At 47.5% G+C, this 15,104-nt stretch overlaps 1 protein-coding gene across 1 annotated transcript in view; it reads left to right on the forward strand.

Annotated features, from left to right (window-relative positions):
• Nucleotides 1-10,493, forward strand: part of WDR19 (WD repeat domain 19) — a 237,992-nt gene extending 227,499 nt beyond the window's left edge. The window contains exons 30-35 of the mRNA XM_063957071.1: nt 3,691-3,772; nt 4,627-4,777; nt 4,868-4,991; nt 7,041-7,117; nt 9,650-9,776; nt 10,345-10,493. Of these exons, the coding sequence (XP_063813141.1) occupies nt 3,691-3,772; nt 4,627-4,777; nt 4,868-4,991; nt 7,041-7,117; nt 9,650-9,764 (549 nt within the window). The 3' untranslated portion in view covers nt 9,765-9,776; nt 10,345-10,493. The remainder of the gene's footprint in view (nt 1-3,690; nt 3,773-4,626; nt 4,778-4,867; nt 4,992-7,040; nt 7,118-9,649; nt 9,777-10,344) is intronic.
• The last annotated feature ends 4,611 nt before the right edge of the window (nt 10,494-15,104 follow it).

Raw genomic sequence — 15,104 nt, forward strand, 5'->3', positions numbered from 1 at the left:
AGCCCTCCTGGTTTGGGCCTCTGATGACGGTAGAAAACAAGTACCTCACGTGGAAGACGGTGATGTTACTGGCCCTGGCTTCTGCTCGACGTGTCTCAGAATTGGGGGCCTTATCGGGTAAAAGTCCATACTTGGTCTTTTACGAGGACAGAGCGGAGCTCCGGACTTGACAGCATTTCCTGCCGAAGGTTGTCTCCGCGTTTCATCTGAATTAACCTATTGTGGTTCCGTCCAGTTCTGACGCTTCTGCTCCTCCGGAGGCATTGGATGCTGTGCGTGCCTTGAAAATCTATGTCAAGCGAACAGCTCGGATCAGAAAGACGGATTCTTTGTTCGTGCTCTATGATGCGCAGAAAAAAGGTTACCATGCTTTGAAGCAGTTCATTGCTTGTTGGATTAGGCTTACTATCCACCAGGCCTATGTGTCGGCAGCCTTACCTGTTCCTAAGTCTCTGAAGGCCCACTCCACAAGATTAATTGGCTCTTCCTGGGTGGCTGCCCGTGGAGTCTTGGCCTTGCAACTATGCCGAGCTGCTACCTGGTCGGGGAAGAACACTTTTGTGAAGTTCTACAAATTTGATACCCTGGCCAAAGAGGATACCCAGTTTGGGCAGGCGGTGCTGCAGCAGTCTCTGCACGTTCCCGTCCGTTCTGGAAGCTTTGAGACGTCCCATCGTACTAGATTTCCCCGATATCCCTTATGGGTGCTAGAGAAAATAGGATTTTAATTACCTACCGGTAATTCCTTTTCTTAAAGTCCATAAGGGATATTGGGCGCCCGCCTCAGTGAATTGAGTTTTCTGCAGGTTGTCTCTTATGTGGTTACCTGTTCAGCTGTTGCTGTTGTTCTTCCAGCCGTTGCTGGTCGTTGTATGTTAGTGGTGTGCTGGTTTATAAATCTCACCACCCTTTGTTGTCATATTTCCTTCACTCATATATGTCCTTTCTCCTGCGGGCATGTTTTTACCTATAACTGCCTGTGGGAGGGGGCATAGTGGGGAGGAGCCAGCACACCCAGTGAAGAAATTTAAAGTGCATCGGCTCACTTCTCTTATTTGTCAGATTAGCTAAATTACAAAGAATCTGATGTAATCACATAGTGCTAATAGCTAGTTTATGCTGTAACCAGTCCGTAGCCTTCATTTAAAATAACTCAATTATTCCTTAAATAAGAGCTCTTAACCCAGAAATTTTTCGAAATGTGGGAAAACTATGTTTTCACTTTATCTAGGGAACTTCAAGGTAGAATTGAAGATGCTCTAAAAAAACACCATGGGGTATGAACAACAGAGAGTTTCTGGAGATCTTTCCTTCAGCATATAGTAGGAGCTCTGACTTCAATCTCCCTTTTTGACCTTGAATCAGGAGCGGTTCTAGGCACGGGCAAGCAGGGCGGGCGCCCGCCGCACCCCAGCTGCAGCAGGTGCCGTGGGCTGTGTGGGTGCCCGCTGCAGCTGGTGCCACTGTCAGACACTAGAGGTCATAATTGACCTCTAGTGTCTGTGTTGCGCTGCTATGGGAGAGACGTCATGACGTCTCTCCCGTAGAGAGGAGCGGGCGGCCAAAGACGGAGGGCTGCGCAGCAGCGGTCGAGAAGCAGGAACGGGGCTGGTAAGTATTGTGTGTTTTGTTTATTATTGTGTTTGTGAGCGGAACTACAGGCAGCGGTGCAAGTGTGCGGGTACGGCGTACCCTTAAGAATTTAGCCGTGGGTACGCCATACCCACACCGACGGGCCGCCGCTCCTCGTCCCTCCCTCCCTCTGCTGCTCCCCGCCGCTCACCACCGCACCGCCGCTCACCGCCGCTGATATGTGAGGAGGAGAGCGCAGCCTGCGCCTCCCCTGCCCCTCAGTGTCTTCATTTAATTCAGCGCCGCCCGTGAGCCAATCAGAGCTCGCGGACGCGAGCTTTGATTGGCTCACGGATCGGTGCTGAATTGAACGAAGACACCCGCACCCGCCAGACACTGAGGGGAAGGAGAGGCGCAGGCTGCGCTCTCCTCCCCTCACACACACAGGACAGCGCACAGCAGCAGCAGCGGTGAGCAGCAGGGGGGGGGGAGCTTTGTGTATACCTGGCACTGGGGGCATATCTGGCACTGGGGGCATATCTGGCACCGGGGGCATATCTGGCAATGGGGGGACATGTGTATCTGGCACTGGGGGATATCTGGCACTGAGGGCATATCTGGCACTGAGGGCATATCTGGCACTGAGGGGACATGTGTATCTGGCACTGGGGGGACATGTGTATCTGGCACTGGGGGATACCTGGCACTGAGGGCATATCTGGCACTGAGGGGACATGTGTATCAGCACTGGGGGCATATCTGGCACTGGGGGGACATGTGTATCTGGCACTGGAGGATATCTGGCACTGAGGGACATGTGTATCTGGCACTGGGGGCATTTGTGTATCTGGCACTGGGGGGCAATGTATATCTGACACAGTGGGGGCATTTGTGTATCTGGCACTGTGGGGCAATGTATATCTGGCACTGTGGGGGCATTTGTGTATCTGGCACTGTGGGGCAATGTGTATCTGGCACTGTGGGGCAATGTGTATCTGGCACTGTGGGGCAATGTCTATCTGGCACTGTGGGGCAATATATATCTGGCACTATTGGGGTCATATGTGTATCTGCCCCTCCCCCCATATGTGTACCATGCCCCCATTTTCATTGGCCACGTCCCATGTGGCATTTGGCCACACCCATTTTTTGGCGCGCGCACACAGTACCCGTAAGACATTTTTTCTACTTGCACCACTGACTACAGGGGTCAAATCTACTGGGGGCACAGTTGCAGGGGGCACAACTACTGGGGGCATAACTGTGGCCATGCCCCTTCCCTATGAAGCCACACCCCTATTTTTGTGCGCGCGCCGTCGGCTCCCACCCTCTTCATTCTCTTGTATTGACTCATTTGCATTTAAACAGATAAGAATATTGTTACCGTTATAACAAATGTCTTTACATGACATTGGACTACTTCCTTATTTACGTTGATTTGTATAAATGTCTACTTTAACTTTAGGTGGAGTGACGATAACTGCTCATCTACTTTCATGTGTGGTCACTCTACCTCTGTTATGATACACCAAATTGTTTGTTCGCTATGCAAATGTAACCTCTTTCTTACATATTAAATTGTGTACAATATTGTTGATACATGTGGTGCTTTAAACCATAAAAACATTTATTAAGAAAAAAAAAACTAAATTAGTAACTAACATCCTGTTGGATGATACAGTACATTTCTGCTATCTCACGCTATGTTCCGTCGTGTAGTGTCTATACATAATGACCCTGTGCCACCTTTTCTCTGAAATTGTTTAACTATTACGGTTATCTGATTATTATTTTTATATTTGAAGTAATGCCGTAAAATATATCATGGCTACATTCATTCTCATGGGAATAAAATGATTAAATGATCAGTCCAATAATTCTTATGGATAAACATGATTGTCCTATGGAATCCAGAAGCCAGATCACCACAGTAGGTTGCCGACCCCATAGCTCTTCATGGCTCCTGTACTGTTCACTCTGTTTGGCATTGGAATGCCTTGGTGACATGTACTATAATAGCATTATCATATACACAAATGTGTAACTGATACCGTCTACTGCAGCTTCATTAATATTCACGTTTTACTTAATCATGTACTCTTTCTTAATTTCTTTTAGATCCATGTTAAGCGCGGGGACCATTTGAAAGGAGCTCGCATGCTGATACGTGTTGCTAATAATATCAGTAAATTCCCTTCCCGTAAGTATTGGTAGAGCTGCGTTGTTATGTGGGAATGATGCTATTGCTGTATCAGGAGGCAGAGGTAGAGGACGTTTAGTAGAACATGTATGGAAGTTATTTCCATCTGTCATGGGTGATTGTAAGGGGGATTTGCACAATTTCCTCTGCCCTGGCCCCTGACTACACTGTATTGTGACCTCTGCCTCAGACCATTCTGCCTGCCTGTAGGTACACTGGATCAATAAAACAGCTATTAGAAGTTAAAAGAAAAACTCATAAACTATAATAAAATGCCAGGGATTATATGTCCAGGTGTAACCAGACGTATATTCGTCTGTTCTCTCCTGGTGTAACCCAGGCACATATACTACTGTTCTTTCCTGGTGTAACCCAGGCACATATACTACTGTTCTCTCCTGATGTAACCCAGGCGCATATACTACTGTTCTCTACCGGTGTAACCCAGGCACATATACTACTGTTCTCTCCTAGAGTAATCCAGGCACATATACTACTGTTCTCTCCTAGTGTAACCCAGGCACATATACTACTGTTCTCTCCTGGTGTAACCCAGGCACATATACTACTGTTCTCTCCCGGCGTAACCCAGGCACATATACTACTGCTCTCTCCCGGTGTAATCCAGGCACATATACTACTGTTCTCTACCGGTGTAACCCAGGCACATATACTACTGTTCTCTCCTGGTGTAACCCAGGCACATATACTACTGTTCTCTCCCGGTGTAACCCAGGCACATATACTACTGTTCTCTCCCGGCGTAACCCAGGCACATATACTACTGCTCTCTCCTATAGTAATCCAGATATTTATTTGATATACGGTTCCTTAGTTAACCCTTGCTTTTACAGACATAGTCCCAATCCTGACCTCCACCGTAATTGAGTGTCACAGAGCCGGGCTGAAGAATTCTGCCTTTAGTTTTGCAGCCATGCTGATGAGGCCTGAGTATCGCAACAAAATAGATGCGAAGTATAAGAAGAAGATAGAGGCAATGGTCAGGTAAGTAGTAGCTGAGTGCCACAACGTCGGCTCTGCCCTGGTGACAACATTTCTGCCCTCACAGTAATTGTATCTTATGTTTTCGGGCAGACGACCAGACACGTCTGAGCTGGAGGAAGAAACTGCTCCTTGTCCATTCTGTGACTTCAAGCTCCCTGAGTGTGAACTTCTCTGCCCTGGGTGCAAGAATAACCTGCCATACTGTATAGCTACTGTAAGCAGAGCTCCATTACATTTATTATACATCTAATACAGTTCCATGTGACAAATGTAAGCACTTATATTTAGCAGCCACCCTATATACACATCGGGTGCGGACTTCATGGTTATTTTCTTCCTCAGAGTCCTGCGAATGACATATTGAGGTCAAATTCTGATTTTGTAGGAGGGTCTATAAATGCGGGAATGATACAGTCAAGAGACCCACTTATTATCCCGTCTGCAGGACCAGGGGGCGTAAGTTCATACCAGACGCCTGGAAGGGAGTGCCCCCAGTGGCTCTGGCTTGTGTATACGCTGACGCCTGTGCTGTAGTGGGTTGGGTATATACGCAGAAATACAAATGCAAACCCAGAATCGTCTGGGTTATGTACCCTATACAGTAGTGGAACTAGTGAGAGGTGGGCCAGGTGCAACAATATGCTTTGGGGTCCCCCTACACACCGAACCCCAAGTTACAGACTCTGCTCATGCCAAGCGCCTGAAAAGGGACATGACCTTGTGATGAAGGGGGCATGGTCTTGTAGCACACACTCTCCTCCATCCTCTAATTCCCCCTGCTCATCCTCTGTTCTTTACCAGTGATGGGAGGTGGGAACACCTTTACTCGCATTACTGTTTTTATTTTATTTTTTATTGTTTACACTGTTTGAGGAACTGTCCCTGTAATCTGTCAGCTGTGTTCTTTATAAGTGGGGTAATCCAATTACCCGCAGTAAATTACCACAGGTAATTGTCTCACCAGGGGCTATCCAATTATCCCGCTAAGTGAGTGCTTATTCAGTAACCCGGATGGACTTACCAGCTCAGAGTCCAGATCTTAACCCCACTGAGAGCCTCTGGGACGAATTGAAGTGATGGGTGCGTTCTAGACCGACTCGACTTTCTTCAGTGTAGCGGTTGGTCACTGTACTTCAGGAAGAATGGCAAAACATACCGCCACTTATGGACAGTTTGCCAAGAAGGGTGTCTGCAGTAATGACTGCATGTGGTGGACCTACAAAGTACGGACGTCAATAAAATGTCATTGATCTATTTGCTGTCAGTGTCCAATCACTTTTGTCTTTTACATAGTGTATCAGAAGAAGATTACAGCCTCTGAGCCTTATAGGCCCTACACACTGGGCGATAATACTCAAAGATATGAACGATCTCGTTCATTAATGAACGAGATACCGTTCATATCTTTGAGTCTGGAGACACCAGTGATGAACGATGCGCGGCCCCGCGCTCGTTCATTGCTGGTGCCCTGTCGCCTGTGCATGCAGGCCAATATGGACGATCTCGTCCATATTTGCCTGCACTTCTATGGAGCCAGGTGACGGGGGAGTGAAGAAACTTCACTGCCCCCCCACCGCCGGGTCGGCCGTATCCGCCGTCAGGCAGCTCGGCAGAGGATCGCTCAATGTGTAGGGCCCTTTAGCCATGTATCCCGGCCATGACAGAACATGTGCTTCCAGTGACGAACTGTTAAACTTCAACTCATTCAGGCACCTGATTGGGCCATTGCCCTCATGGACTTGTTTATGAATATAAAAATCCACTTTTCAACCATAGTTGAAGTTAAAGGCTTTTTGGAAGCTCTTGCAGTGGTAATGATAGAAATAAAGTGCGGGACCAAATGGATGCGGAGAGTGGTTTGGTGCAGGGACCAAATGTGATGTGGAGAGTGGTTTGGTGCGGGGACCAATTGGATGCGGAGAGTGGTTTGGTGCAGGGACCAATTGGATGCGGAGAGTGGTTTGGTGCAGGGACCAATTGGATGCAGAGGGTAGTTTGGTGCGGGGACCAATTAGATGTGGAGGGTGGGGTGGTAATACAGGAAAATCTGCTAAGTGACCTTCACCCGTTTTGGATTAAACATTTTACCCTATGGTATACTGCATGCGTCTCACAAGTCCAGTAGGAGAAACCAGCATTGAACAAGCTCCACTATATAAATGTTATGCCAGAGAAAATATATGAAGTCCTGAGACGTTAACCTCAAACCCCCCCCTCCCCCCCCCCCCTGTTCATTCATGAAATGTGCTGTTCTGTATTACAGGGTCGGCACATGATCAAAGAGGACTGGTGCGTCTGCCCCCACTGTGAGTTCCCAGCCCTGTACCCAGAGTTCAGAATGTAAGTTGTGGATACAGCAATCACTTTTGTCACTACTTAAAGCTTCAATCTGTTTATTAAAATAAGATCCTGGTTCCTTAAACACACTGATATGCTTTTTTCCATGTTCCATGCTTTTTACCAGTGAGTAGTAATGTTACTTTAAAAAAAAAAAAAAATGTCCCCCTTAAATAAGTAAAACATCCTATACAATAAAAGGCTACCGCTGCTCCTCTCCTCTATGGGGGAAATTCAAGTGTTTTGGGCACCAGCAGCCACTAGCTGGAGCCCAACTGAGCCATCTAGTGGCCGCTGACATTACTGTTATTTTGGTCCGTCATTTTCACAGGCAGATAACTAGGTTTGCAATAATGCCCTTTATTGTAACAGCAAAAGCCATGCAATAAGGAGAGTTATAGTAGACTTACCATTGTTAACTCTCTTTCTGCGAGGTACATTGGGTTCCACAGAGAAAACAATAGGGTGTAGAGTGGATCTTGATCCAGAGGCACCAACAGGCTAAAGCTTTACCTGTCCCAGGAAGCATTGGGGTCTCCTCTGTAACCCCGCCTCCAGGCACTGTGAGCTCAGTTTCGTTAACCAGTCCAATGCAGGAGCAGGCAAGAGAGAAGGCAGATGTTAGTCACATAGAACCACATTCTCACGACAGGAGAAGGTACCAGCGGCTAATGCCATACAACCCAAAGAAGCTAGGTGTGTCAGGGTGGGCGCCCTGTGGAACCCAATGTACCTCGCAGAAAGAGAGTTGACAATGGTAAGTCTACCATAACTCTCCTTTTCTGCAGCAGGTTACATTGGTTTCCACAGGGAAACATCAGGGATTTCCTAAAGCAGTTCCTCGAGGGAGGGGATGTGCCTTAGCAGATGAGAGAATCCGGCGTCCAAAGAAAGCATCCTGGGAGGTGAAGGTATCAAAGGCATAGAACCTAAGAAACATGTTCACTGAGGACCACATAGCCGCCTTGCACAATTGTTCTGCGGATGCGCCACGGCGGGCCGACCAAGAGGGTCCAACAGACCGAGTAGAATGGGCTTTAATAGCACCGGGGGTTGGGAGTCCAGCCTGCGCATAAGCTTGTGCAATCACCATTCTAATCCATCTGGCCAATGTTTGCTTATTCGCAGGCCAGCCACGTTTGCGGAAACCAAACTGGGCAAAAAGGGTATCTGACCTCCTAATAGAGGCAATCCTCTCCACATAGATACGGAGAGCCCCAACCACATCCAAGGAACGTTCTTTGGGAGACAATTCCGAAGAGATAAAGGCCGGACCCACAATCTCTTGGTTAAGGTGAAAAGATGACACCACCTTAGGTAAATAACCTGGTCGAGTTTGTAGAACCGCCCGGTCACGGTGAAATATCAGAAAGGGTGGACGACGGGACAAAGCACCTAAGTCCGACACCCGTCTTGCAGAGGTAATAGCCAGCAAGAACAGAACCTTGACCGTGAGCCATTTAAGGTCCACCGACTCAAGAGGTTCAAATGGAGACTCTTGCTATGGGTTACATAGAGAACTTGTGTACATATAGAGCACTTGTACTCCATAAACCTCAGTGTTTTTGTGACTGCTCTAGTATTGTAGTAGCCAAGTATCTGGTAGAAGTAAATGGATATGTAGATTTTACCTATCACCTATACAGTGAGGATGTAACCTAATGCGCTCAAAACATTATGCTTCATGTTGCCTATTGCTCTGCCTGGTGCTGGCTCCACTGTATATATTTACACCATCTGTGGATTTTCTTTACTTTGTAGGGGTTAGACGTGGAAAACAAACTCAAAAGGGTCCCTATTCCATAAACCACCCGATCTCCACTGCAGTAGTTAGATGTGTATACGCTCTATAGTACATAGTCTGTCTCCTGCATGCAGTTCCTGCCATTCTCCGCAATGCTGCTGTCTACTTTCTATGGCCCAGGCGTAACGGAGTATTGTGAAGCTGCAGCATAGGCTAACGTTATATAAACTTTAGGTTCAGGTTGGATCACTAAATTGCAAATCGGGCGATTATCAGCAGACTGCGGATGCACTGTAAAATGTGATTGCAGCTTCATTGAAATGCGATTGCATATTGATTGACAGGAAGTGACTGTTCATGGGTGTACACGTGGCATTTGTGGGGAGTGGTTGGAAAAATGCAGGCGGATCATTGATGTTTTCAAGGCGTGTATCAGACGTCCGTTGCAGTCGATTGCAAATAAAAACATGGTGCCGACTGCATTCTCATTATTCTGAGTAGCGCTGGCTTAGCCAAAACTTTAGATGGTTCTCGATTTCTGCATATGGATTGCAATTCTGCTACAGCATCCGCAGAGTGGCGATCGTATCGATGGGTGTCAATTACCTTTCTATCGCATGCAATTTTTAGCAGTAGCAGTTTTGAGATGATTGCAATTTCAGTCTACATAGCGATCCAAGCTGAATGAGGACCATAATCCCTGTAATAAAGTTTATTTCCACTTTTGTGGAGTAAGTTTCTCAGTGAGGTGACATTGATACATGAAACAATAAAGTTCTCCCCCTCCCCAGACTGCTGGAGTCAGAAAGCACCTGCCCCATGTGTTCCGAGAAGGTGACGGCCAGCCAGCTGAAGAAGGTGCAGGATTGCTCGGTGTATCTCAGACAGGAGCAGGATGATCAGTAACACATGGATGGTGTAAGCAGCTATTCCCTCTCTTGTTCCCATGATAAATATCATTAGCCTTATGCAGTCAGAGGTAGATGCTTCATGTGCATGGAAGTAATTACCTACTCTCCTATATGGTCCTTTATGGTCCCTCCTCCTGCCCCTCTCCGTACTCTTGCTCTTCTACTTGTCATTACAATCAGTGTGCACTTGCACCAGCCTGCAGTATACTTGGTGCTAATTATATACTTCTAAAGCACATTGTAATAAAAGTTCTGAATTTGTTTCTACTTTAGTGAATTCTGCAATTTCTAATACCTGCGTCTTATAAAATAGGGCAGTGGCTCCAAAACGCGATTCTCAAGACACCCCAACAGTCCAGGTTTTAAGGATATCCATGCTTAGGCAGAGGTGACTTAATTAACAGATCAGTTTGATCTGTGCACAACAGGGATATGCCTAACACCTGGACTGTTGGGGTGTCTTGAGGACCACTGCGTTAGAGCATCCCCATATGTACTATACTAGAAACTGCTGAATTTGTAATACAAATATTTATAATTTTTTCTTTTAATCAGTTGTTTTATTATTGTTTTAGGGCACCAGCTCCGATCCAAATTACCATCTGATTTTTATAAATACCTGTTACTCTGTAATTAATTCTGTGTATCTTGTGAAGTGAATAGTTTGAAATGTGTTTAATGGAAATATTTTGATAATGTTTTTATAATAAACAAGTTGCCTGTACTGTTGTGGCTCCATTCTTATGTTTTTTCATACAAACTGAATAATGTGACTTTACTTTGGGACTTAACTAAATGCATCTTACGTTCTACCCGGTAATTTCATGAAAAACGCGGGTCCTTTTTGTGTGTGAAAGCAAAGGGACAACCCGGGTTGAAATTCCTGGGACTTTGACCCTGAAATTTACCAGAGTTGGAGACCTAGGTTAACCCTTTCACACAGACAAAATACCCGTGTTGATCCGCAAATTACCGGGTCGAAATTCTCGACCCGGTAATTTGCTTGTCTGTGTGTAAGGGGGGTCAGACAGAGCCCGGCAACACGACCTGGCACTGAAATGCTGGGTAATTACCGGGTTTTCTGTCTGAAAGTGGTACAAGTGTGTCCCGAGTACTGGATGTGAGAAGCACTGCTAGAACACATGCTCAGCTGCTATTTCCTCCGGCAGGGTCCACAGGATAACAATGGGATATGATGGAGCGACAGCAGATTTGCACCAATCAGTCAAAGCTTTCCGACATCCCAGCATGCAACGTGCCTGTCCATATATTCCCGCCCACTGGCTCAGGCAAATCAGTTTTTTGTTTGGTGCGGCAGGAGCTGGACGATGGTCAGAGGGCTGCTGTTTTTTTAGCAGCCCTAAGTTTTCTTATTTTATTGTTATAGTCTTACTAGTTTTTTGAGTGACCTTTCTAAACAGCATCTTATACGCATATTAGAAGGAGTCGCTCCAACAACTCTCCGCCGGGTCACGACAACTCTTACCTACGAGTACAGTGCTGTTTCGGCGGGCGTCTGTGTCGGATATACTAGCAGGTCCATCAGACGTCACCAGGCTGTGGCTGGAGCACGGGGAGAAGGTAAGGCATCGGTTCCGCTTAGAAGGGGAATACGTACACAGCCGCACTGTTTTAGGAGGAGACTACCAAACAGTAGCTGACGTGCCGCCTCCATGGGTGCTCCAGCACTAGGCCTTAGGGATCATAGGCTCCAGGAATAGCATGAGGCCACGATGCCTAGGGTTGATGTCAGCAGGGGGAGTCAGACGCTCTCCTGGTCGCCCCTCCCCCCGGTTCATGACCAGTTTCCGTCGAGTCTCCCGCCATGAACTGTTTCCTCGCTTCCGTCTCAGACGCTACCACGAGTGAACCCGGTCGCAGCATAGGCGGCTGTGTGACCGGAGCGTCTGTGTTCACTAGGTTCAGGGAGCGGCAGTGTACACTAGTAACGCCTGGATCCACTCAACGTTCACTAACGTATGATCGATCTTTGATGCAGGGGGAGTCTCCCCGTATCCCACTCTACTGAGTACGGGTAATACAGCACTAAATCTCTATCTACCTTTTGAGTACGAATAGTTAGATATGCATATGAGTCTGTATACCATTACTGTTGTTTCTTTCGCATTGCGTCTGAATACGTTAGATCTGTTAAACATGATTCAGTAAATGTGTTCTCCTACATACTTAAAATGTGATTGTAGTTGATGATGTACTCATATTGCTTATTATACATGTGACTGACTGCTAGTATGATGCTGACTTTACTATATGTTTGTTTTGCAGATCCTCAATGCTGGTGCATGAATAGGGTCGGATAAATATAATTTTAAAGGTTAAAGTGATTACAGTCACAATATTGTGTAGTACACTGTGGAAGTGCTGATTGTTTATCATGTAATAAAGCAGCAATGGTGAGGACACTCATACCATGTTTATTTCTCTGACGTCCTAAGTGGATGCTGGGGACTCCGTCAGGACCATGGGGAATAGCGGCTCCGCAGGAGACAGGGCACAAAATTTAAAAGTTTGACCACTAGGTGGTGTGCACTGGCTCCTCCCCCTATGACCCTCCTCCAAGCCTCAGTTAGGTTTTTGTGCCCGTCCGAGCAGGGTGCAATCTAGGTGGCTCTCCTAAAGAGCTGCTTAGAAAAAGTTTTGTTAGGTTTTTTATTTTCAGTGAGTCCTGCTGGCAACAGGCTCACTGCAACAAGGGACTTAGGGGAGAAGAAGTGAACTCACCTGCGTGCAGGATGGATTGGCTTCTTAGGCTACTGGACACTAGCTCCAGAGGGACGATCACAGGTACAGCCTGGATGGGTCACCGGAGCCGCGCCGCCGACCCCCTTGCAGATGCCGAAAAGAGAAGAGGTCCAGAAACCGGCGGCTGAAGACTTCTCAGTCTTCATGAGGTAGCGCACAGCACTGCAGCTGTGCGCCATTGCTCTCGGCACACTTCACACCAACGGTCACTGAGGGTGCAGGGCGCTGGGGGGGGGCGCCCCGGGCAGCAATGAAAAGTACCTATTCTGGCTAAAATACATCACATATAGCCCCTGGGGCTATATGGATGTATTTAACCCCTGCCTGGTTTTCAGAAAAACCGGGAGAAGAAGCCCGCCGAAAAGGGGGCGGGGCCTATTCTCCTCAGCACACAGCGCCATTTTCCTACACAGCTCCGCTGCTAGGAAGGCTCCCAGGCTCTCCCCTGCACTGCACTACAGAAACAGGGTAAAAACAGAGAGGGGGGGCACTTATTTGGCGATATTAATAATATTTAAGCTGCTATAAGGGGAACACACTTATTTAAGGTTGTCCCTATATATTTATAGCGCTTGGGTGTGTGCTGGCAAACTCTCCCTCTGTCTCCCCAAAGGGCTAGTGGGATCCTGTCTTCTATCAGAGCATTCCCTGTGTGTCTGCTGTGTGTCGGTACGCGTGTGTCGACATGTATGAGGACGATGTTGGCGTGGAGGCGGAGCAATTGCCTGTAATGGTGATGTCACCCCCTAGGGAGTCGACACCGGAATGGATGGCTTTGTTTATGGAATTACGTGATAGTGTCAGCACGCTGCAAAAGTCGGTTGACGACATGAGACGGCCGGCAAACCAGTTAGTACCTGTCCAGGCGTCTCAAACACCGTCAGGGGCTGTAAAACGCCCTTTACCTCAGTCGGTCGACACGGACACGGACACCGAATCCAGTGTCGACGGTGAAAAAACAAACGTATTTTCCAGTAGGGCCACACGTTATATGATCACGGCAATGAAGGAGGCTTTGCATATCTCTGATACTGCAAGTACCACAAAAAGGGGTATTATGTGGGGTGTGAAAAAACTACCTGTAGTTTTTCCTGAATCAGAGGAGTTGAATGAAGTGTGTGATGAAGCGTGGGTTACCCCCGATAGAAAACTGCTAATTTCAAAGAAGTTATTGGCATTATACCCTTTCCCGCCAGAGGTTAGGGCGCGCTGGGAAACACCCCCTAGGGTAGATAAGGCGCTCACACGCTTATCAAAACAAGTGGCGTTACCGTCTCCAGAGACGGCCGCCCTCAAGGATCCAGCTGATAGGAGGCTGGAGAATACACTAAAAAGTATATACACACATACGGGTGTTATACTGCGACCAGCAATCGCCTCAGCCTGGATGTGCAGTGCTGGGGTGGCTTGGTCGGAGTCACTGACTAAAAATATTGATACCCTGGATAGGGACAGTATTTTATTGACTATAGAGCATTTAAAGGATGCATTTCTTTATATGCGAGATGCACAGAGAGATATTTGCACTCTGGCATCAAGAGTAAGTGCGATGTCCATATCTGCCAGAAGAAGTTTATGGACGCGACAGTGGTCAGGTGATGCGGATTCCAAACGGCATATGGAAGTATTGCCGTATAAGGGGGAGGAATTATTTGGGGTCGGTCTATCGGATTTGGTGGCCACGGCAACAGCCGGGAAGTCCACCTTTTTACCTCAGGTCACCTCCCAGCAGAAAAAGACACAGTCTTTTCAGCCGCAGTCCTTTCGTTCCTATAAGAACAAGCGGGCAAAAGGACATTCATATTTGCCCCGAGGCAAAGGAAAGGGTAAGAGACTGCAGCAAGCAGCTCCTTCCCAGGAGCAGAAGCCCTCCCCGGCTTCTGCAAAGGCCTCAGCATGACGCTGGGACCTTACAATCGGACTCAGGGGCGGTGGGGGGTCGCCTCAAGAATTTCAGCGCACAGTGGGCTCACTCGAAGGTGGACCCCTGGATCCTGCAGGTAGTATCTCAGGGTTACAGGTTGGAATTCGAGAAGTCTCCCCCTCGCCGGTTCCTAAAGTCTGCTTTGCCAACGTCTCCCTCCGACAGGGCGACGGTATTGGAAGCCATTCACAAGCTGTATTCTCAGCAGGTGATAGTCAAGGTACCCCTTTTACAACAGGGAAAGGGGTATTACTCCACGCTATTTGTGGTACCGAAGCCGGACGGCTCGGTAAGACCTATTCTAAATCTGAAATCTCTGAACCTGTACATACAAAAATTCAAGTTCAAGATGGAGTCACTCAGAGCAGTGATAGCGAATCTGGAAGAAGGGGATTTTATGGTGTCCTTGGACATCAAGGATGCTTACCTTCATGTCCCAATTTGCCCTTCACACCAAGGGTACCTCAGGTTCGTGGTACAAAACTGTCATTATCAGTTTCAGACGCTGCCGTTTGGATTGTCCACGGCACCCCGGGTCTTTACCAAGGTAATGGCCGAAATGATGATCCTTCTTCGAAGAAAAGGCGTATTAATTATCCCTTACTTGGACGATCTCCTGATAAGGGCAAGGGCCAGAGAACAGCTGGA

This window comes from Pseudophryne corroboree, chromosome 1, assembly GCF_028390025.1.
Source record: "Pseudophryne corroboree isolate aPseCor3 chromosome 1, aPseCor3.hap2, whole genome shotgun sequence".
Lineage (NCBI taxonomy): Eukaryota > Metazoa > Chordata > Amphibia > Anura > Myobatrachidae > Pseudophryne > Pseudophryne corroboree.